This window comes from Cheilinus undulatus, linkage group 3 (genome assembly GCF_018320785.1).
Source record: "Cheilinus undulatus linkage group 3, ASM1832078v1, whole genome shotgun sequence".
Lineage (NCBI taxonomy): Eukaryota > Metazoa > Chordata > Actinopteri > Labriformes > Labridae > Cheilinus > Cheilinus undulatus.
The window spans coordinates 27316627-27341444 of record NC_054867.1 but is presented as its reverse complement, the minus strand read 5'-3'; the positions used below and the strand labels follow the sequence as shown (position 1 = coordinate 27341444).

The 24818-nt window shown below is 37.8% G+C and overlaps 2 protein-coding genes across 6 annotated transcripts in view; one reads left to right on the top strand and one right to left on the bottom strand.

Moving 5' to 3' along the window:
• The window catches only part of LOC121506856 (inositol 1,4,5-trisphosphate receptor type 1), a 126832-nt gene extending 112189 nt beyond the window's left edge, over positions 1 to 14643 (bottom strand). For 3 of the 5 annotated variants that reach the window (XM_041782817.1, XM_041782820.1, XM_041782818.1), the window contains exons 1-3: positions 14437 to 14643; positions 8592 to 8704; positions 6233 to 6303 (exon numbers count right to left, since the gene is read on the bottom strand). In XM_041782817.1, the coding sequence (XP_041638751.1) occupies positions 6233 to 6303; positions 8592 to 8683 (163 nt within the window). In that variant the 5' untranslated portion in view covers positions 8684 to 8704; positions 14437 to 14643. The remainder of the gene's footprint in view (positions 1 to 6232; positions 6304 to 8591; positions 8705 to 14436) is intronic. The other 2 variants (XM_041782821.1, XM_041782822.1) reach the window with 1 other exon arrangement.
• Positions 14644 to 14690: 47 nt separating this feature from the next.
• sumf1 (sulfatase modifying factor 1) lies at positions 14691 to 24022 on the top strand. The gene is made up of 10 exons (XM_041782823.1): positions 14691 to 14806; positions 14896 to 15299; positions 17257 to 17430; positions 18030 to 18104; positions 19491 to 19573; positions 20902 to 21024; positions 21119 to 21233; positions 21724 to 21837; positions 21922 to 21981; positions 23104 to 24022. The coding sequence occupies exons 2-10, from the start codon at positions 15078 to 15080 to the stop codon at positions 23203 to 23205; spliced, it is 1068 nt and encodes a 355-aa protein (XP_041638757.1). The 5' UTR covers positions 14691 to 14806; positions 14896 to 15077; the 3' UTR covers positions 23206 to 24022.
• The last annotated feature ends 796 nt before the right edge of the window (positions 24023 to 24818 follow it).

The window sequence follows — 24818 nt, the reverse complement described above, 5'->3', positions numbered from 1 at the left end:
AACTCAGTAAATTGAGGGGATGACATTTGAACAATGTCCACAATTACTTCAGTCCACAACAAATGCAGCTGTTACTACAGTCACTTCCTTAAACACATACATACAAACAAGTCTTTAAAAAATCCTAAATATTATTTTATATTCACTATATATTGTTAGAATGCTTCCTCTACTGACTGCTGCAAAGTTTACTCAGATGAACTCAGTGCACTCTCCGAGAGAGTGTAGGTGTTTCTATGTTGTTGTATTTTAAATGTAGATCAGATGAGAAACAAAGTGTGTGCCTACAAAGAGACAAGTGAGAGTGTGAATGTGTTTGCATTAGGAGGAAATATTGAGCATAGCTGCACAGTGACAGTAGAAGACCCTTACTATAGATATGGTTAGTCTGGCCCTGTGCCCTCATGGTGTCCACTTAGGAGGATTATCTGAACACAACTGTGTCCCTCTCCAACTGAGGAATGTCCCACATGAAGAGGAACTAAGGAATGTTTTCTCTGCCAGAGGATACCCACAGGACCTCAAATAAGAATTAATGCTCAAAGATGGGAGAAAATAAATACCGACATGTAAACTTTGTACATTTAAAAAGAAGGGACTCTCTGTGTCTTGTTTGGTTTTAAACTTTCTTTTATCATAGGCTATTTCTTTTAAAGTGTCCTCCCATCCCTTGATAGAAGAAGGCAGAGGAATAATCACAAAGTCCCATTTAAGGTGCAACACATTATCTTATATCAATTCATCTCTGAATAGCTCTAATAATTAGAATTAACATCTCATTGCTATGAAAAACACTGGTTCCCATTCTAGTTCAAAATAACACACCTATAACTCATTGCTCTAAATATAAAAGCCAAACAGATTGAAACTAATACAACCTACCTATTAACATGAAATAATGGCCCTTAGGAAATGTGCAATTAGAGGCATGGTCGATTTAAGTGACAAGCAGGTGGGTGTTGCTTGCTGCCTGCTAGGTGTCATCTGTGAAGCTGGCCGCCTCAATGACTTGCAGGCCAGTAGCTTTAAATCTGTCTCTTTTAAATGTAATTATTCCTAAGCCCTGGAAACCCCCTCATGTGTTGCTACTACTCAGAGGGGTAGACCCAAGTGACACCAGAAATGAAAGACCAATCTCCAAACTCTCCTGCAGAGCAAAAGTATTAGAATCACTGGTAAAAAAAGCAGCTATGCTATTTCCTATGAGCACACAAGATTCAGTCTCTTCATCAATCAGGATTTGAGCCCAGACACAGCACAATTTCTGCTTGTTTGAGGTAAAAATGTGTTGCCCTCTTCACTGAGTTATCAAAGGCTTATGATACAGTAGACCACTCCATTTTATTGAGTAGTCTGTCTTTACTTGGTGTTGAAGTGTTGGCTGTAAATGCTTACCAACTATTTGATGGACAGGACTCTTCGGTTGTCATTAATAGAGTAAAATCAGCACAGAGGTCACACAGGCATCAATCTTGTTCCCACTTCTATCTTCATTGTATAATAATGTAATAGCTGAAACAGTGCAAAATTGTAAAGTTCATCTTTATGCTGATGAAGCGGTTTTATATACTTGTGCACCTTCCTACAGTCAAGCTCACTCTCAGCTGCAACATGACTCCAATATATTGTTAAAAGCTCTGATTCATTTAAAACTCACACCAAACCCCACAAAATATCTTTTTTTTCCAGTCAGAACTTGGCCTCTTATGCTACTTTGTCTACGTCAAACAAAATGATCATCGAATGTGTTCAACAATTCAAGTATTTGGTTAGATCAGGACTTGTCTTTTAAATCACACATTTAAATTCAATTGGAAAAATAAGGCCCCTGCTTGGGTTTCTTTCTCAGAATAAGTCTTGCTTAATGATGAATAAGAGGAAGAAGACTGTTCAAAAATACTGCCTGTTTGGGATTATGGAGGCTTTCTACAACATGCAACTATGTTGAAACCATTGGATACTGCATATCAGTGTGCTCTTCCTTTTATCCCTGGTGATAGATTTCGTACTCATCATATCACTCAGTTGGCTGGCCCTCTCTAGGTCAGCGTAGGAATCAGCACAGCATTCTGTTTATTTACAGGGCATTTGTAGGTAAAACTCCCTCCTTACCTGACTACACTCCTGTCCATAAACTTTTCAGCCCTTATCAGCCAGATCTCAGAATAAGATCCCCTTAAACAAAAAGCTTTAGGACTGAATTTCATGCTGCACCTATTGTGTGGAATTACTTCCAAATGATGGCTATTGGCCTCTCTGCTGTCATACAGTATAAGTTTATATTTTAAAGCTTAATGCACACCTATGGCACTTTTTGCACAAATTGTAACATTCAAAGTGCAACTGTTGTTTTGGGTTTTGTTGATACGGCAATAACTTCTGCACCATGTCGCTGTTACCGAGGTATTATCATACTGTGAGATTTTGATACTGTTACATTCCTACTAGTAGTACAATTAAATTCATTAATGCATAATCCTCAAAATCATGACACCTGAGATTATCTATCAATTTTAATTGTGCCATCAAAATCCCCCCATCCCTCTTTTAGAGAGCATGTCTAAAACATCACACCTCCACTTTATGTATATTTACAGCCTGTTTAATAAATGTTGTGACCTCAACACCAAGTCTTTGTTGTCACGCTGCAGCATCTGCAACAACAAAGTTACTCTTCTTTCCTCTTCCATATGGCTCTCCAGTCCCTCTGTTGATCTATTTGTGCCTTCTGGTTGACATCCAGAGGCCTCTCACAGTGGCATGAAGGCCTCTTCAGGTCAAATCCAGCTGACATGCTAAAGGAGTTACCAAAGCTACTTAAACAGCACTTAAAGCTCATATGAACTAAGCTGTGTTTGATAGACATGCACAAAAAAACTACTTTTACCCCACCATCAATGTTTTCCTCTTGTTTTTTTTCAGCAAAAAGTTAATGGATTAAAGATGGTTAAATGCTACCAACTATTTAGTACATGGAGCAAAATGTTATTAATGTTTGGGGAGATCTAGTGTGCTGGGTCTGATTTAGCTCAAAAAAATTTCCCTTGAGTGCACTGATCTTGTGATGAGTCTACAAGTGCGTCAAGGAAAAACTAAGAGTGGGAGGAGTAAAGATTAAAAACGGCATAGTGATTAGTGATAGTCCTTTTGTGTAACTGAGCCAAGAGGCATCTCCTACACTATAGTTGCATATTTGATGCCAAAAATACTACAGATGAAATCAGACAGAAAAAACGGTTTAAATACTGCAGACTTCAAACTCTGTTAAAACCACATTTTCACCCTCTAATTCTGGCCATTTGATAAACTTAAACCAAGCTCTATGGATGTTTCCGTATTAATTAATCTTCTATTTTTGGATCCTTTTTACAGTAGAGACAACTTTGAAATGTTGTTGAAGCTTGAATGGATGGAAATTTACAGTCACTTATTTTAACCTCTAGGTCTATTACTTTAAGTGGACAGTTGTTGAAACCCAAAAAGCAACAAACACAGGGTGTGCGACACTCATCTTTCATGATGCCACAGGCGGGAGGGTATCAGTATGCAGTGTGTGTTTATCATGCTGACAGTGATTGTCTCTGAGGGAGGTACAACCTGTCCTGGGACACCAGAGACCCACTGAAGAGATGAACTGTGTGAGTGTGCCACATACATCAAACCATACTACTTTCTAAATACAGCACAATCTTCTTTGTACTCCTAAGAGGGAAGATTACATCCTTTAATGCAAAGTGTGAGCATGTGAATGTGGAGCACTACCTAAAGAACTAAAATCACATGCTAAAATTACATTAAATTACCTTATACAAGCACTTCTAATTCGCGCTGAAGCACCTGTTCCCCCCCCGCCTTTGTTATTTTTGAATGAATATGTGATATGTGGTTTGATGGTTTCATGTAAAACCGTTACCCTGTATTTTAAAAGGCACATTCACATTTTGTACAAATTTCTTTCTTTTGCGTGACAAGCAGAACGTGGTTCCTTTTACTTTTCTGAGTCTCATCTATTTTCTAAATTATGCGAACACTAACTGACATGACTGATCCACAGGCATAAAACTACTGCGCCTATAAAAAGTATTCACCCATTGTATATTTTAAAAATTTTTAATTAAATAAATCAATCAGAGTCAATATCATTTCGCTTTTTGACCTAAAAAAAAACCTCTTTAATGTCAAAGTGAAAACAAATGTCTACAAATTAATAACAGTTGGACCGTTGGCTGCAATCACAGAACTGAGTCTGTGTGGATAGGTCTCAACATCTGGAAACTGCAATTTGACTCCATTCTTCCTTGCAAACTGCTCAAACCTGTCAGGTGGCAAGGGAATTGGGTGTGAATAGTCCTTTTCAAGTCCAGCCACGAATCCTCTATTGGAATGACGCCTGGGCTTTGACTCGGCCACTCCAGGACATTCACTTTATTGTCTTTAAACCATTTCTGTGTAGTTTATGGGGTATGCTGAAGGTCATTTTCTTGCTGGAAAATAAATCGTCTCCCAAGCCGTAAGACTGTCTTCCAGGATTTTCATATATTTTGCCACATTTATTTCACCCTCTACCTTCACAAGCCTTCTCCAGGGCCAGCTGTCAAGAAGCATCCCCACAGCATGACGCTGCCACCACTGTGCTTCCCAATGGGGATGGTGTGTTTGTGGTGATGTTATATCAGTTTTCTTCAGCAGTGGCTCTTTCCTTGCCACTTTCCAATAAAGCTTTGATTGATGAAGAACCTGGGCAACAGTTTTATGCAGAGTTCCTCCCATCTCTGCTGATGAAAATTCCGACTCCTTCAGAGTAGTCTGAGGTGTCTTGGTGGCTTCTCTTACTAGATTCCTTCTTGCACAGTCACTCAGTTTATAAGGATGAACTGATGTAGGCACATTTACACATGTGCCATATTCCTTCCATTTCTTGATGATGGATTTCACTGAACTCCAGAGGATATGCAATGCCTTGGAAATGTTTTGTTGTCCATCCCCTTAAATAAACTTTTCAATAATCTTTTCTGTGAGTTGCTTGGAGTGTTCTTTTGTCTTCATGGTGTAATGGTAGCAAGGAATAATGATTAACCAGTGACTGGACCTTCCAGAAACAGGTGTTTTATACTACAATCACTTGTGTCATTTTACTGCTTATTACCTATTTTTTAAATTGACATTACTTTATAGAAATCTGTCTCCACTTTGACATTTAAAAGGTTTATCTGAATTATTTTTTTTGGAAAAAAAAAAAAAAAAAAAAAAAAAAGCCAAATCATATTGACCATGACTGATTTATGAAATCAATACAAGGGTAAACCATCCAAGAAAGTGAGTACTTTTATAGGCACTATAATATTTGGTAACACATTTTTTAAGATGTGATTTATCTACAAAGACATAAAAAAAATGACACATCAATTTTCCAAATGACATCAAAAGGTAACTCATGGCACATTTTAAAAAAGAGCAGGCCCAGTTTGTACTCTTGTTAGCGTATTTAGAGACACTAAAGTTGATCAGTTTAGGTTTCTTTCAGCAAGCACAAAACCTTGAGTAGAACCAGACACATTAGTGAACAGCCATCAGCTATAACAAGGGACAAAAAGTTACACAAGGAGAGATAGAGGGTTTTACATAGATAGAAACATACAAATAAACAAAAAGGGGAATTAAAAGGCATAAATATAAATTCTCAATCAAGATTTCTTTTAGCACCTAGCAAAAGGGTGTTTATTTCACATATCATATTATGCACACTATAACCTGTAAGAAATATTCCAAAGGTCGTCAGTCTGCTTATACTTCCAGAATAATGTTTGGTCAGGCATCTCCCCCGGAGAAATAAACCTCCAGCCCGAGAACTGACGGTCATGAGTTCTACTTCCTGTATAAGAGCTATTAATAGTGGGTTCCCCTAAAGAAGCATCTCAAGGCCTCATCATTTTTAAAGCAGCTCTCCAAGTGTGTTGTTCTTCAACAAATCCACACCAGAACTCCCTCTATTTTTAATCAGCCTCCACCGTCAAGAACGGGCCATCACCCACTCATTTGTCAACATGTGCGTATGTGTGTACCCTCTATTAACATTGTCAAAGGCATTGCTGTTTGAAGTCCTGTGGGCAGAGATATTGTGGTTGTCACCAAAGAAACAGCATAACACGTTGAGCAGAGCCTCTCAGTATAAACACACAGCAGTTAGTGTGATGATGTCAGGCTTCAGGAGGCCGCTCTGGGTGTCTCTTACCTCTGAACTTCTTTGGAGGGTTGTTGAGGTCTCCTGCGTCAGGCTGGACCACACAGCGGTCATCCACCAATCTAAAGAGACATACGAGAAAGCACTGTGAGATACTGGACACAGCTGCAGTAGATCAATAAAACTGTCAAGTGATTCACTGATTGACAGAACACCAACTGTATTTGTTAAAATTATCATATAATCTTTCACAACATTTTAACTGTTTGTTGACCATACTGGACATTTAAAGAGGTCCTCTTACCTCTGGGTTGGGCATTGAGCTTGATAATGTTTTTAATGATTCCTGAATTAATTATGATCTGCTACATAAATAAATTAATCAGGAAACTATTTGGCAGTGAAAAAAGTAAATAAATATACAAGCAAGACAGGTGCACAGATTTTATGGCACTTAGAGAGAGCAATAATATTAACATTTTTAAGATGAAAGTCTTAAAGATGTGCAACTTGACTCTTTGTTAAGGAAAAACTTTTTTTAAAAGTCTGTTTGAGCAGTGTGTTAGTCAATGAATATCTTGCAGCAGTGTTTGAAGCTTCATAAAAATAACTTAATAGAAATCATGAATCTTCTCCCAGATGGTTGTGCTTGCTTTTGTAGGCTATTTAGAGGGATCAGTGCTAATTTCAGTATGTTTTATTATCATCAAAAAACTCTTCACAGGAGCTTTAACTTGTCTCTGATGATCACAAATGCATCATTTTGGCCATCTTGTGTTGAAGCTATGAATAGGGTTGTCTATGTGTTAAACATTAAAAGCCAATATTACTACCTAAGGTTATGGACAGAACTCAGCTTTTTTTTCCTAGTTTGATGTGCAGCTCTTACATATGCAACATATTTCCTCTCCCACTCTCTGCAAGAATGAAATCACTCTAGATTAGATGACCTGTGAGCAGGTTGGACCTTCTGGTGACATATATAGCTTTTACTAGCTTGAAATAACATTTGTCTGGATGAGGGCCAAATCCCACATCCATTTCAGTCCTTTTCCCGGGGAATGTGAACAGTTGTCCAAACAGAGCCTTCTGCTTGTCCAGTCTGTACACCTCGAGGAAACAAGACCACAGACTTAGAATCAGAACAAAGGAATCATCTTTGTGGCTTAGGTAGATATTTTCAGTAATGTGCATGTTTGGGAACTATAACTTGTTAATCCCTACAGGAGTGGTCAGTCATTAACAGTTTAGTAGTTACACATTTGACCAAACGGGACAGGTCCTGCTGAACTGTACAGAGCAGCATTTTTAACATTTCTAACCTTTGATTTGCTAATAGACCCCCCTCTCCCTCTTGGAGGAGGGAATGCTGCTCAACTGGAGACATTATAACGCTCAAAGAGTTTCTCTCCCTTCAGTGTGCTCGGTTTAGTTTTTTCCTCTGAGGGCAGAGGATCTAGAGAAGGCTGCTGAGTTGGAGGTTGTGCATGGAGAGTATGGCTCCTGTCCAAAACTGTCATGACAGTTTAGTGAATACATGGGCTTGAATGTATGTGTGTGTGTGTGCAAGTGTGAGCTTGTGTGTAGGAAGCTCTGGAACTCGAGAAAAGGCCACAATGTCTGCACAGTGACTCAGACTTTGCTGCAGGTCATTCCATTTTTTATGAGCAGGGGGGAGGTCCTGGACATTGATAGTGCTGGCAGATGATAGGCACCTTCCTCCGACAACAAAACAAAGCATTCATGCAACATTTCTCTTTTTGCGCTGTGTAGATGTAGTGCAAAATAAAATACAATAAGCTTCATCAGTGCCATAAAAGTCAAAATACTAATGTGATCTGCTGTCCTGCAATCCTCACAATTAGATTGAATGTGTATTTTACTCTCAGACAATCAGCTAATACTGGGCTGCAGCTGATGGAAGGAAAACAACACAGTAATTCTGGGGCTGTGTGGGTGAACGAGTCTCTTGTAAGCAGTTTTATCATATTGCTGAGAACTGTGCACAGTAACACATCATTGTTTCTCTGCCTTATCCTGCCTTCCACAACCACTCCTGCCATGCTCTCACAAACATACACACACTTTATCATTATCTATTTATTCACCACCCTAACATTTCCTTTTTCTCCCAGTACTATCTCTCCATGGTGGGGTCAGCCATGGCCACAGAAGGACCACTTCAAAAGGCCTCACACTGTTCTCACAGTTCAGTTGATAAAGATAAGCTACAAAGCATGCCTCTTCTTAAATACTTGGACCTGATTGGCCACTACATGACATCAACTTTTGGAAAATATTTACTATAAGTTGCTACTGCTGGTGTGTTTTTCTCCTTTCAAATTCTCAGCTTGCAGAAAAGAAGCAGGATAATACAAATCATTTCCACCAATGACACGCATGCACGTACCCCAGGGTGCTGATGAAACCATTGGTGGATCCCTCTGCGTACAGGGAGCAGATGTCCCCAATGTGCAGGAAGCTGGACATCTTGTCCGACATGTTGACTCATACAAGGATCACCTGAAGAAGAGGAAAGGGTTAAAAATGAGGAAATGACACTAAACATCCGACTAGCTCACGATGACTCTCGATTCTAGTTTAAATTCTGTCTCAACAGAATTTAATTATACACAACCACAAAATTAATGCAGAGTTCATCTGGAGCTTTCTGCTAAATTCATGCAGCTAAAGAGTCCCTACAGTAAAACAACTTTAATCTTACTGAGTGTATTTGTGTGATTCCTGGTGAAAACTGTCATATTACATCTAATAAAAGCCACATTCCGTTTCTTATTTTAAAGACTTAATAAGCCAGATATTCTTACTGCACTGGGGGCTATTTTTACAACTGTCAGCATTAATTTTGTACTGTAGTGAATATAGGTCCACCATTTGAGCATTACAATCTCCAATCATAATTGGTAGGGGTTGATATTGTTCTTTAGGGCCTATACCAAGTATTAGCTGCTCATGAGACCGATATTTTGAACCAATATGCTGTATTATGATGTACAAAATGTACTTAATGTGGCAAAAGTAACATTGCATGATCAAAAAGTTATAATAATGATAATATTAATAACCTTATTTGTACAGCACATTTAAAAATGGATGTTTACAAAGTGCTTTAACAGACAGCGAAAGCATGAGCTCTGGGAACTCAGGGACACCAAACTAACAAAGTCTTGAGTTAAAAATAAAAAGCCAGAACAAACTGAAGCAAAAAAGTCAACAAAAATTAAAACAGATGGAGGGAATGGGAATGACACAAAAGATCTTGAACGGCGTTTAAAATAGTAAATGATAGAAATAGAAATAGAAAATATGATATATGATATAATTTAAATAGAACAAGATAATAATAATAAAGAAAAGAAAAACAAAATACAGACTCAGACAACATCACATCCTTAGAGATAAAATACATAAGAGGATTACAGATAAAAAGATGCACAGGCAAGTGGATTAAAAACAGAGGCCATTAAGACAGCAACAGAAAGACACGGACAAATAAATTAAAGGCAGCAGATTGATTAAAAGATAGGTAAAATTTAAATAAATTGACCATTAAAAGAGAAATCACAAAAAAGAAATTCTGTAAAAATGAGTTTTATGGGTGATTGAAAAGATGTAACTTAATCTACGAGCATTATCTCCCCAGGCAGGTCGTTCCAAAGTCAAGGGACCCTGACAGCCAACACCTGATCTCCTTTATATTTTAGTCTCAACTTTGGAACGACCAGGAAGCCCCGGCCTCAAGGATCTAAGGCTGCACGTTAGCTCATAAATGGTCAGTATCCAAGAAATACAAACTGGGGCAATTCCCAAAAGAGCTTCAAAGGGGATCAGTAATATGTTTAAATCAATTCTAAAAGTGACGGGGAGGAAAATAATAACTGAGAATAACAGAAGGAAAATAAACAACTTAGCTCTAGCTCTATCAGCATGAAAATGGCACAAAGTAACACTGCAGATAGCAGAAGCAGGAAAACAGGAAGTGATTCTATCTATCACTGTGTCAGTGGTAGCCAGGCTTAAGTGTTGATTGGCTACAAGTCATGTGACATCTAGCCAGATTGTGTTGTATACAGGACATATGGTGAGCCTGACAGAGTGAAAATAATGGCAGAGGGGAAGACACACTTAGCAGTGGAACCAAAGTAGAGCATTATAGGTCAAATAAATTGAGATAAATGAAATTAGCCAAATGCCAAATATCAGCTTCAAAAATTGTTCAGGCCAATAATCTGTTGACCCCTAGAAACAATGTCTTGCTGCAGCCACAGTGATGTAAAATGAGGACACCAGTGCTCTTTAATGTCTCATTTAAGTTTTAAAACTGTCACAGATGGCTCAGTGGACAAGTTGGAAGTTATCTACACCTTGTTTATCAAACACTCCACTTGTCATCATTCATTTATTTCCCTTTTAATCCATAACAAGTTCCTTTTTCTGTAGTAAAGTTCATGTAATAATCATCCAAAAAATTCCTTATTTTATTTCAAAATAAAAGCAGTTGTGCATCCAACAGGAACTCAACCACTCTTAGTTTAAGTGGTCCACAAATAGAAAAATATGAAACAAAAACAGTTTGAAATGAAAAATAGTGAAGTTTGAAAATGCAACATAAGGGGAAATTCACCCAGATTAACTACAGAGACTTGGAGCCCACTAGTGAGTAAAAGTTTCAATCATTTGGCAGCTCTTATTTGTACCCATTAAAAGTAGTCAAGGCTTTATTTTGTATTTTATATATACTGAAATTCAGCTTAAAGACTTGATTACTGATATTGGCAGATATAAATATGTATGCTGATATTGACAGCTGATAAATCAGCCACACATCTGCAGCACATAGCTGATGACTGGCATTACTAATGTCATTTCTTTCACTTTTTCTGGTGTAACTCTCCCACTATGCCAACATTTTCTCTAGTATTCATCTATGAAAACAGACAGTTGTGTGCAACAGGTGAAATTTGTTTGAGCTTTGTTATCCAAAGAAAAGGCAGAATATAGGTAGAAATCTTGAAACAAATAGCTGTATTCATTTACTGAATATCCACGCTGGGCTTTCGTACATAGACTTTCTTGCAGTATTTTTTATTAGCACCCATTCAAACACACTGAAAAGAGCTTTGCGACCCACTTTTGGGTCCGGACCCACCAGTTGAGAACCACTGTACTAGATGCTAGCATTAAATAGATTCGAAGCAACAGATAAACATTGGCTACTGATCTCTGCTCCTGCTACACTGATGACTGATGTTCATTAACCGGGCTGCTATCAGCCAAAGTTAAACCAATGCATTGGTGCATCCCTACTGATTATGTTTCACCTTATTAGGTGAAGTTTTTGGCACAGCAGAACAGCAGAAATATCTTTTTTATTTCCACCCTCATTCCTTAGACTTTAAAGTGATTTTCAAGAGATGATATTTTAGGCCTGAACAACAGCTAGTTTGACTTTTGCGCTTGAGAAAAATTAGTTTTTTGGCTTGTTTCAGCATCTGTCAGGAGTCTACCCTGAAAACCTTTTATTTAATTAGGAGAATTAATTTAAAGTCTCTGTAAAGTGAAATCCAAACTTTGTGTCTTAACACTCTAGATATGTTGGAATAAAGATGCTGTAAACATGTGAAAACACTGAGATCTATGTGATTGATTTTTTTTAATTAGACCGTTAGAAAGGTGTTCACCTCTTTCCTGGCTTGGTTTTATTTGAGAAGGGCAAATGTAGGAGCCCATGACATCACTGGTCTTGATGGGGAATAACCCCGTCCACCTAACACTACAATGATATAAAATCAACCAGCAGTTAATCTCGGTATAGTCTGTTGTAAACTGATGCCATTGAAAGGTAACAGTCAGCTACATGCTGTTTTTTGTGCATTGTGAGGTAAATTTCCCGTATCTATCAGCCAAAGTGGCCTATAGGTCATTTAAAGTATCATAACAGAGAGATTTGTACCAGAAAACAGTAAATTTAATCCCTGACCTCTGTCTCTCTGCTCTGGCACAGAGCCAGGCAGCTGCACTCTGATCAGGAGCATTTTTTTTTTAATCTGAGAGGATCATATTTCTTGTGAGTAGGTGTGGCTCATTCAACGGCACACCCACACCATCCTAGAGATTTTGCTGCCTGATTTTTCTTGATTTTGAAACTTAATTTTATAAACTTTGAGATGTTTTTTATGACTTAAATTTGGCCTGGTGGTTCAAAACACAGTGGCCTGTTATACAACAAACCTAAAATTCAGATATTTCTATCACTTTACATGGACTTTAAGCTATTTTTATGCCGCCTCTAACACTGCAGTGAGGTAGACTTTGAGTAACAATACACTGCTCAGGCTTTTAAAAAAATCCATCTTTTAATCACTTTACAGGAGCTTTATCTTGAAAGTATAAGTTCCATGAACGGGGAACACATTTATTTTGGTCTCCACACAGCTCACTGTCTTTTGCTGTATTCACCTCTAAAAAAGGCAGATGAAGCTTGGTTGTGTCTTTCCTGTTTTTACTCATAATTTACACCTGGCATTTGTACAAGAGCCAGATTATGTCCTGAGAGATGCTTTGGGAGTCAAACTTTAAAATGATCTAGAATAAAATAAATACTTTCTCTGCTTGTCATATTACTGTATGAATATTTGTATTTTCTTTCACAATGTGAGGAATTTTGGGACCAGCCCTTCAACCTATACTGCATCCTGCGACAAGGAAGTAAAAGAAACATTTGGATAACATATTTCTAGGGCTACCATGTTGTCCATAACTCTCCGAGAGCCTGAAGTGGAAAGTTTACACAGATGACTGCATATTTAATGAGGACTAAATGCGTTATATTGTGCATCATATTTCCAAATAACAGGATGACAGGTGGGTTTCTGTAAAAGCTGAATCAACATAACTCAATCCTGATAAAACTGTTGCAACCTTGATCCTTTTGGGGTTTATTTAATTTAGATGTAGGGATTTTAAGACAAAAGATACCCTAAAAATCAGCACATTTATACATGGTATCATCTTTTTAGGGTTTGAGCTTGAAGGGCCTGATGTGGCCCCCAGGCTGCCGGTTCATGATCACTGGTGTATGTCATCCAAATACAGGACTTTCAGTTTTTCATTACTGAATGTCAGAACTCAAAAAGAAAATGCAACTGTCATTCTTTTGTAGAATCAAATGTGTCACTTGTTTTGTGTCTGTTTCTTACCCAAACAGACTGACTTAATAAGAGGAACATATCGCTAGTCTCACAGCGTAATTGCCTAAGTCATGTTTTGGCCAAAGTGTGATATCTGTTTAATTCTGCTCTTCTAATGCTGCTGATTCATTGTCCCTGATTGCCTATATCCTTAGCCCATCAGAGTGCTTCTTACAGTCCTTAATCACTATAAGCCTAAGTCATCTATTAATTATAGAAGTCACTTTAATTTGTCATATATCCTTGTTGTGGTTTTTCTTTTTTAATAAACTCAGCATATTTGATATCCAGAAAAACCCTATATTGTTTATCCTGTTATATGGAAAAGTACATTAGTTTTGAGTATTGCAGTTCAGTTATGAGGCAGTGCAATTTTTAAAGCACAGGCTCCAAATGATTGGTTTAGACTCTAGATACACCTGCTCTGTTGGCTTGGTTTTGCATAAAAGCAACAAGGAAATATTTGGTTAGATGTAACTGTAACCTCTTTGTCTCTGGACAGTTAATGATTCAGCTACAAGGAAGGCTTATGCACCTGCAACAGGTTATCCGAGCTGTGGGGCTAAACTGTGTGGAAGCAGTGCAGTTCCACTCCACGCGCCTGTTTTTGAAGCACTGCCTCTCACTGGGGTCGATTAATCATGGAAACTCAAATAGTACAGGGGGGCTTCACTGAGTGTTGTGTAAAGGAAGCCTTAAATAATGACATAAATAACGACATTTTGCTGTTGAACAACAAAAGTGCGTACATTAGGCTACTTAAAAAGCCGCTTTTCTGTCTTGAGTGAACGAGCCCAGGCTGTCATTTTCAATCGGCATCCGCAATCACACTCTTTCACCGCAAACAGAAATTATCATGCTCGCTGTCTCGCCTGTTTTTGGACTACACTGTGTAATTGGAGGCATCACAAGCTCTGCCCGTGAGCTGTTAGCATTTTGTTAACCATAAGAGATGGGCAAACGGAGCACTATCTGCTCGATGAGAAGATAAAGGAAGAACGAGAGGAGGATGGTGAAGTGAACTAGTTGTGCGCGCAACTTTACCTCGGTTGTTCTAAACACTGGGCTGTTCAGCTCCCTCTGCAGCGGCTAGGAGAGCATGACTGCTGCTTCTTCCTCTTCCGACGAGCCGAGGGCGAGCTCCAGCCGTCAGCGACTCCAATAATCCAGTTTATTTCTTGTATTTTTGACAGCTGTATCACTTTGCTGCGCCTGTGGGTGCTCCGAGGCTGCGTTCACTGAGGCAGGCAGCACACTGGTTGGCTGAGCTGCCTGGCTGGCTGCCACTTCTTCTTCTTCGTCGTCTCAGGCGGTAGTTGTGATGAAAGCTGGGAAATGAATGTGGTTATACCCCCTCCACCAAGGAATATCTTAATTTTGTCATCTCATCCAGCACAAGCATTTTACTGTCAAGGTGGCTAAAAATATGTTATTTGAATGACCTAGCTCTTTTTATAACAAGGATACATAGGTTAAACAAATTTCATGTTTGTTTTTTTTCAGGTGGTAAAAGGCATCTGGTGTAACTGGAAGCAATTTTCACTGTAACATTTTGAAATTAAGATATGAACTATACAAGCTGGTATTCGGGAAAGAAAGAGTTAAACTTTCTCACACTCTACCAGCTGACACACTACGTCACACTGCGGAAGTGAAAGTGACAACATGAGCTGTGTCTTGCCAGGATGGTTCGTAATTTAGCGTTTCTTTTCCTTTTGAGTTGTCTGTGTTTCTCTCAAACTGCGGCCGAAGAGGAGTCATCGAGCTGCGGCTGTGACAAACTAAAGAGAGCCACTGCTGAAGAGCCTTTGGAGGAGGAAACAGAGCCAGCAGCTCAAAAATACTCCAAAGGCGCCAATGAGGGGCTGTCCGAGGCTCAGGAAACGGAGGATGAAATACAAAGTCAGGTAAATATGTAGCTGTGTTCATTTAGTCGGACACAAGGTAGATAGATTGGATAAGAAGCAAACGATTCACCTGACCAGTGTAACGGTATAAAGTGCGACCTTTTTCATAGTCCATAAGCGTAACGGAAAAATAAACAAAGAAGCATTCGCAGACTAGTCTAGTTTTCAACATCTGTTGTGACCACGACAACCACTGAGGCTACTCTTTGCTAAAGGTCTCCGGTTAACACGGTAACACTGTTAACCAGAACACCACTAGTTTCCACTGTATTTTAGCTTCACCGTAAATTAAATGTGTAGCCTCAGGGACCTGATGACACACTTAAAACTGATCAGTAGGCTGAATTTCAAATTTTCATTAAGTCTGGTAAGGGATTTTCTCATATTGTAAATTCGTTACCATGTAATTTTTTATTGTCTCATTCTATTTAACAGAAGACTGGAATTCCCCAACCTAAAGAAAATGAAAATGTGTTAGTTTCTGCAAATCTGCTCTTCTCAAGCAGCACGTACAAGAACGGAGTTTAATTAAATACGACACTATTGACAGAGGTGGAAAATGTATCTGACTATGGTATTCAAGTAAAAATTCAGTCCTGAGTCACTAATGAGTATATGATCTGTTCTTATTGGTATACACAACAAGAGAATAGATCTCCAACCAGGCTGTTCAGGTAAAGTCACAGCTCTTCAGTTAAGTAAAATACACTAAAGAATTAACAGTGTTAATTAAAACTAATATATTCTTAAATTTAACACATTAAGTGTTCACATTGGTCCATACTACATGTGTTTAAACTACACTTTTTAAAATGTTGAATTTTTTACAATATGACAGAGTTGCAGTAAGAACAAAGCAGAGTCAACCTCATAGCAAAGCACTGCATACTGATGAAGAACATGCACTATGTCTCCTACAGGAACACTTTAAGTCACAGGTGGGGATTCAGTGGATCAGTGGATAACTTTACTCATGGGGCAAATGTCACTCATGTGAATGCATCAAAAACAGCAACAATATAACTGAAACATGTCCAAAAGAACCCAAGCAAGGATCACAACAGGCAATATCAAAATCACAGTGGATGGACCTTAGACGATTGACTCTTGACAGAGTTGACCTAACGCTGGCAGATCAATGCTGTCAAATAACTCCAACACTGAAGACCGTTTTGAGTTGAAATCAACTCTATAATGTATATCACTGGGATTTCAACACTTTCGTTTTCGCTGTGTCCATCAGCTGATTGGGATGTGACGTGGAATTATTTTCCTGCTATGTGCTACTGTGTAGTCTTACTACGTAAAAGTAATGATTTCAAAATGTACTAAAAAAAAGTACAAATACCCCAAAAGCTACTCCAAAAATACAAGTACCTAAAGAATTACTCAGTCACAGTAGTTTGAGTAAATGCAATCAGGCTAGTTGTGTTCCACTTCTGACTATTGAATTAGCTGCCTGGTGCAAATGATCCCATCTGTTTCATAGTCATATATTTTTTCTAATCTCAGGATCCTTTGTACCCCTCACCACTGTACTATTGTGGTGTATAGACTTACATGTATTTGTGTCATACTAAAATATTTATTGGTTAGTGCTGTAAACAGAGGGCTCTGTTAGATTCTATGCATAGGTAGTCATAATGTTATGGCAGATGGGGGAAGTGACATGACATTTGGTGTCTCAGTACAGGATAGGTATTGCAACATAGCTTTTCCTCTTCTGGCTTTTATTCTTCATAATTTAATTTCTTGAATTCTTATATGACCTTTTAAATCCACAGTATTTGTACCTTTTAATTCCTGTAGGCTTTGCCATCAGCTTGTATTGATTAAAAAGCCTTACTCATTCTACTTGAATCCATCTTTACTCAGAATAATACATTCTGTGACAGTATTTGATCTTGACAGATTCATTTGATGGCTTGTCTGTAAAAATTGTATTTCTTGTACACAGATGGTCCTGATTCCTGAAGGGGAGTTCCTGATGGGAACAGACGACCCGGGTATCCCTGCTGATGGTGAGGGTCCTCAGAGGCTGGTCCATGTGGACTCCTTCTCCATGGACATCCATGAAGTCACCAATAGACAGTTTCAGAGCTTTGTTGAGGCCACAGGGTACATAACTCAGGTATGAATAAATACTCTATCTTCATAACTATTAACACATGTTACAGTGTATTTAAGGATTCATGCTTTACTACAAAAACACACATTTTTTAGATGATTATTTCTCTAAATTAAGCATGTTCTTTTCTGTGTCATTCAAACTATGAGCTTTCTGCTCACCCATTGGCTAACACCCCTGACCGAAATGATTCATTTAAAAAGCAATATTTTATCAATAATTGTTTAAATTATTTTTCATATTTTTCAAATGTTTGTGTTTCTCATTAACCAGGCCTGTTTATAATGTTCTTTTTATGTATATTTATTGCCCTTTCACAATTTGACAATGCCTGTTGGATTCATGACTCTGCCTCACCAAGATTATCAATCTAATTTGAGATTACATGAAGAAAGTAGTTTTAATAAAATAAAGGGAAATTACCCAGCATAATTACATTTAAAATTCATTAAGTCGGATTTTGAATCAGAAACTTTAGTCATTATTTGTTCCAATGTATTAATCACGCAATTAAATGCAAAATAAATAAAATCTTTGGCAAAGGTCATTTAAATGTTATTTTTCAGTTAAATGTTTAATCTTTCTTGTGTTTTTTCTTACAGGCAGAGAAATTTGAAGACTCATTTGTATTTGAGGGACTTTTGAGCGAGACTGTCAAAGAAAAAATCACACAGGCAGTAAGTATGGTTTCCTTCTTGTTTTGTTTTTTTTCAAAAATAATAATTTCTAATGTTTTATGTTTAAGAGGCCATTGTAGTAGTGTCACATATAAGAAATAAATAGAGAAGGACAATAAATGTTTTTTGGGGAGAACTACTGACAACTACAGACTTCTTTTTCTTCTCCTTGTCATTATTTTCATTATTATAATTATCATTATTATTATTGATATTAATATTATTATTATTATCGTTATCATTATAATATCAATCCTCATCTTATTTCTTATTATTATAACTACAGTAATAATAATATAATTGTCACTATTATTATTATTATCATTATTATTTTTACTATTAGTATAACAATATTCCGCATTACTATAATTATTTAATTATTAAAACTACTATAATAATATTAATTATTATTAGTAGTAGTTTTTGTTATCATAATCATAATTATAATTACAGTCTAGAAAAGCCCTCTTTGGAAAGCATCTCAAAATGACTTTGATTGTGAATTGGCACTACTATTTAAACAAAGACTGACTGACTGACTGAATTTGAAGTTGCTACCAGTATTAATTTTATTTAATTTTTTTGCCATTGCCTTCCAGATTTCCTGATGTATTTTACTTTAAAACATTTTCTTTTATAGTGTGCTTATGGTATTTCACATACACTTTCTAAAAGTACAACTTAAAGTAAGAGAGGGCATCTGTATCAGATTTGCTCTGTTGCTGCTCCATTCAAACCTGAAAAAAGCATTGACAAACACTACAATTTACTGCATTAATATGAATGACCATTCATTTGGAGCTTCACTATATTAAGAGAATTGATCTATGCTATGCATTACTGAAGGCACTGATTTTTTTTAATATTTCCTGCTAATTGGAAAATATACAAACTTGGCAGTTATTTAAGAAATCAAGAAGAGAGAAAAAGCATTAATTGTAAAAAAAAAAAAAAGTTTGTCCCTTTGGTGTTCTCCATGCAGTTGCCATGTATTTGAACATCTTTAGAGCAGTGTATGCGCACTAAGCCTTCAAAGTACCAGCCTGGGGTCACATATATTTTTGGCCTCAGACTGTTATTTAAGAGTCTTGAAAAAGTTCACAGATTGGTTGCAAGACGCCTGAGCGCAGCAGGCCTCCTCAAGACGAAAGCCAGGCAGCAGGGCATTAGCCGCTCCATCTCAGCTGTCATGTGCAGCATGATCATATGGCTGAGGAGCTGCTGTGTACACATTAGGTCTGCATCACCAGAGAGCATTAGAACTATTGCAGTTCTGTGCCATACTGAAGATTTTTTTTTTTTAATTTTGACATTTGTACAAGAGAGAAAACAAAGCATATAACAGAGGCATTGTAACAGATGTTGTTTTCATCACTTTGTTAATAGGTTGCTGCTGCCCCCTGGTGGCTGCCAGTCAAAGGAGCTGATTGGAGGCACCCAGAAGGTCCCGACTCATCATTAGTAGACAGGTCAGAGGATACTCTTCTTATTGTAGAAACCATAAGATGTGTTTGACAACATACAGTCTCGGCATTGGTTTATTATTTCAGAAGAAGCCTAACTTTTTAAGCCCCCCTCAAAATGATACTGGCATGTCTTTTTTCACACACATAGGGTAACTGATATATTTTATTCTCTACATACACTGGGCCAGAACATTTCCTGTATGTCAGTGATGGGGTAACAGCAGCCATTTTTGTGTATTCATAATTTTACATAACTCAAAGCATGTTTAAACTCTCAGCATTCTTTGTCTCCAATCCTCAGCACTACTATAATGTCAAAAAGGATTCATTACTGCAGCCAAAGATGGAACAACTGAAATAAATCAGAAGGCCTGTTTTCTTGTAAAGACATGAAATCATTTGATCCTATCCTAAATGTTCACCTGTTTTATTACTAAATATGTTTTGGTTGGCTAAACTGACAAAAACTATCTGTTTTTTCTTAGAGCTCAAGTGCTCACTGTTGACTTTGGTGCCCCCTGTAAGTAAATTTCTTTGACACCCACCCTGCAGCAGTGAATTCAGGCTGCCCCTCCTGGCAACAGGAAGTGACACAACTGGGCCATTTCTTTATTTCTCTTACTGAGTTGAACTTATCAAGCTCAGATTTTGACAGAGAGGCCCCAATATTTGTCCACCACACTGACATATCTAGTTAAAGAAAATCTCACTTCCGATGGTAAGCATTTCAATTTCATGCAATTTCACAGGAAGTTGGCCGAACTCTGAAATGAAAGATCCAATTTGCTTCAAATTTCACGTATGATCAGGGTCTGCCTTTCTACATATTTAAATGTTAAATTTCATGGCTTGCTAGATTGCCACCTACTGTAAGAAGCCAGTAGCATCTCCTTCAAAATACATCCTGTTTTTTGGTATTTTAAAAAAATGAATATTTGTTCTGTCTTGTTCACCTTTACATATCAGCCTCTTCCATTGTGGTAATGTCATCTACTGTTGATTGGAAGTACTACTTCATATACAAACTGCAGTGTGCTTATTTTTTCTATTTAATGAGAGTCCTGAGAAGATACATATTGTATCTCTGCGGTGCTGCAGCACTCTACAGAGTTTGCTGTCACCCAAGTCTTCCCAAAGGTCCACAGTTGACACACACCCCAATATGCGCCAGGGTGTGAGGGCCCTTAAGTGCTGCTTGTAGCCCTAGTTGTTATTGAAGTTGGTCTCATGTGCCATTTTGGGTCATATTAGTATTAATCGTTAGTGTTTCTGTCCATTTCATTACCAACTAAAAACACCTAAAAGGAGCTTTAAAACTTGTGTTTCTGTAGGCTCGACCACCCTGTTCTCCATGTTTCTTGGGTGGATGCTGCTGCCTACTGCTCCTGGGCCAATAAGAGGCTTCCCACAGAGGCAGAGTGGGAGTACGCCTGCAGGGGTGGCTTGAAAGACAGGTTAGATACATACCCAATATGTGATTATTAAATATTCAAAAGTGCCTGTGGTTTGTAAACATTTCAGTTCTTGATCTTCTTCTATCACGTGTAGACTTTACCCCTGGGGAAACAAGCTGAACCCAAGAGGAGAACACTATGCCAACCTCTGGCAGGGAGAGTTCCCAAATCACAACTCTGGGGAGGACGGGTACATGAAAACCTCACCGGTAAATCCAAGACAGAAAGATGAAGATTTGCTTTCATTATCAGTGTATTAAAGACCGATTAGACTTCAGGTTGGGGATAAAGATATCTAGTCCTAAGACATTGGTATAAACTAGAAAATGATTTTATAATTGAGCCCCAGCTCACAGAATCGACAGGAAATGAAAAGCACCCTAGATAGAGCTCATAGGTTTATAATGTCGCAGCAGCTTCCAGATATCACATGAATAACAATTGGTTGGTATTAATGCATTTGTTCTGTCTACAATGAGAGACTTTAAGAACCAGTATGAAATTATCAATCATGAACACATGCACAAAATCTTTTAAGGGTGTGGAGCTGCTGAGGGAAATTGCTTTTTTTATGATTCTGCCCACTAAGACTACAACATATTGCTGTTTATCTTCAAAGCCTTTGAGCAAACACTGGCTTCTAATAAAGTTTTTAATCAGACAGTTTTTATGTGACACAAATCTCTGTCTACCCTTTAGGTGATGTCCTTCCCAGCTAATGGTTTTGGTCTGTATGACATGGTTGGTAATGCGTGGGAATGGACCTCAGACTGGTGGACTGTGATTCACACCACAGACCGGCAAATAAACCCAGTAAGAACACGTTATCTCTGTTCTTTGAGTTTTTATGGTGTAGCTTTTTTCCTGATGATGTGATAATTTTTTTCTGTACTTCAGACAGGTCCTCCATTAGGCAAAGACAAAGTAAAGAAGGGAGGATCATACATGTGCCACAAGGTAAAGGAGAGAGCAACTGCAGCACTTTGATAGTAATTATTCTCAATTAAACGGTTGGGGTCATCATCTTAATATAGAAAATAATGTTTTAAATAGCAGCCCAAGTGTGCATAGAGATATGCCATATAGACACAATTTGTCACAACTGTTAATTACTGAACTCAGGTTTCAATCAGACATGTTGCCACAGGTTTATAAAATCAAGCACCCTAGCTATGCAGTCTCCATTTGCAAACATTTGGAATACAAAGTGGGGCGTTCTGAGGAGGTCAGTGACTTCAAGCTCAGTCATATGGTGGATGCCACCTTTGCAATAAGACTCAAAATTCATTCCTGCTGGATATTCCACTGAGGGATATTATTAGAAAGTGGAAGCGTTTAGGAACAACAGCAACTCAGCCAGGAAGCCAGAAAAAATCACAGAGCAGCGTCAACACACAGAAACTGTGTGCCAGGAGCATCGTGGAATGGGTTTCCATGGCCAAAATAGAACACTTCGGAATATTTTTTTGTGTGCACTGAGTTGTTTTTTACTGTGTGTAATGGTGAAAATGAAATGTTTCTGACTTGACATTTAGAAATTGTTACACTAAACTTTAACAACAGCTCTGACAAATCCTCTGAGAGAAGCAGCAGAGCTCTGTAATAAAAAAATGCCATCTCTTTTCCTCTTCACTTCTTTGCCTGGTTGTGACTCTTACCTATGTTAGTTCTCACACAGCAGCATGGCACAATAAAGTGTTCATACTAATGCATACGGTGAACCTACTCTATCTCCAGCATGATCTGAGCCGCCCACTGGTGACCATTTTAGTTTGCTCGCCATCAGCATTGGTTGCCATGGGAATGTGACTAATTGGATGCTAAATCAGTCCCAAGCACAGCGGCCTGCTTGTTTTATATGAGCAGACCATGTGATAAGGGTGAGAGGAAAACAGTCAGACATGCTGGATGAATGTTTGCAAACAGGCTGAGAACAAGATGAAGAATAAAGAAACGGCGGTCTGAAATCAACAACTGAAATAAAGCAGATAATGATAACTGTATGATAGTCATCACAGGCTCGAAATAATCAATGTATTAACTAGAAGTTTTCCTGTCTTCTCTCTCTCTCTCCTCTAGTCCTACTGTTACAGATACAGATGTGCAGCCCGGAGTCAGAACACTCCAGACAGTTCTGCCTCAAATCTTGGTTTTCGATGCATCTCTCAGAAACAATTGTGACCGAAGCTACTTGACTGAAACACTGTCCCACTTATTCAAGCTTTTCTCTGATGTCTTTGGAGAGGAAGGAATGAAGAGATGTAACAGTGCCTTTCTAAGTGCCGTTTCGTTTATGTGCTTTTGAAGATGAAAAGACAGACGGTTAGTCTGAGGAAAAAATGCTTTGTATCTCACATCATAGCTGTTTTTCTCAGATTGTTATAACTTAACATTATTTCTTATTTTTTATAAGAAATTAATAGAAAAGCTTAGATCATTATGGTCTTGTAAAAAAATGTTTATATTCAGCACTGGCTGAAGTACAGACAAAAACCAAGAAGAGCTGTTAAATAATACTTACAGCTCCTGTAAGGAGCTTTTAGTTTGTGAGCTCTTTATTCTTCACTGATGTGGACTGTTCATGTGTGACCAGTGTTTGTTGTTTTTTTTTTTTTAACTGTCATACTTTATTTAAACTAAAAAACATATCACTCATCAGAATTCCTTTTTAATAAAGGTTGTGACTGCAGCGTGCCATTAATCCCAGCTAACACCCACAGGCAGTGTTAAAATATATCTATAAAGAGGACATATCAGAATCAATTTCACTGTATTTCATTACCAGTTGAGAATTCCTCTCAGGAGCTTTTAATCCATGATAAATGAGATGCTTAACAGTCCTTTTTGGCTTTATCTGCATATTCTTGGTTTTTGTGACTAAATTTTAAGAGTTCCATTTCATTTCAACATTTTTTTTCATACTGGTTGTATTTTTTCTTTTAGTTCAAAGATAAAAAGATTTCTTAATGAGCCTTGCAATAAAACAGTTTATCAGGCACATCTTGGCATTATGTGTGATTTTATGTTAATGCTTAAGCTCATGGTGCTCCTTTGTACTGAATAAATTAATAAATTGATATTTTATTACTGTATCTGGTCATTTACATGACCTCAAGATGCTACTTTGTTTCATTGCTTTTAATTTTTATCTGAGACAACCATGATAAACAGTATTAATATACTGTAGTTGTAATGAATGTGATCCACCAGAGGGCAGCACATGTTCGTCTATCTATCTATCTATCTATCTATCTATCTATCTATCTATCTATCTATCTATCTATCTATCTATCTATCTATCTATCTATCCCTTTTATTGCTTTTACAAATCAGTCATATCCATTATAATTTTGGACATAACAACTGTACTGTCAAAGTGACAACAGATTTCCACAAAGTAATGTCAGTTAATTTAGATTATATAATCTAAAGGTTTGCATAAATATTTACTCCCTTCAAGTCAGTATTTAGTAGCTGCACCTTTGGCTGCTATCTCAGCACTGAGTCTGTGTGGATAGGTCTCAATCAGGCTTCAACATCTGGACACTTCAGTTTTTCTCCATTCTTCTTGTAGAATTGCTCAAGCTCTGTCAGGTTGCACAGGGATCTGGCATAAACAGCCCTTTTCAAGTCCAGCCACAGATTCTCTTGAATTGAGGTTTGGGCTTTGACTCAGCCACTCCAGAACGTTCACTTTATTATCTTCAAACTATTTCTGTGTAGCTTTCACTGTATGCTTCGGGTCATTGTTTTGCTGGAAAATAAATCTGCTGCCAAGCCATAGTTTTCTTGCA

Coding starts and splice junctions, on each gene's coding strand:
- sumf1 (XM_041782823.1), top strand. CDS start 15,078: ATGGTTCGTAATTTAGCGTTTCTTTTCCTTTTGAGTTGTCTGTGTTTC. Junction 18,105..19,490: donor AAGAAAAAATCACACAGGCA/GTAAGTATGGTT, acceptor CTTTGTTAATAG/GTTGCTGCTGCCCCCTGGTG. Junction 21,838..21,921: donor CAGACCGGCAAATAAACCCA/GTAAGAACACGT, acceptor TCTGTACTTCAG/ACAGGTCCTCCATTAGGCAA.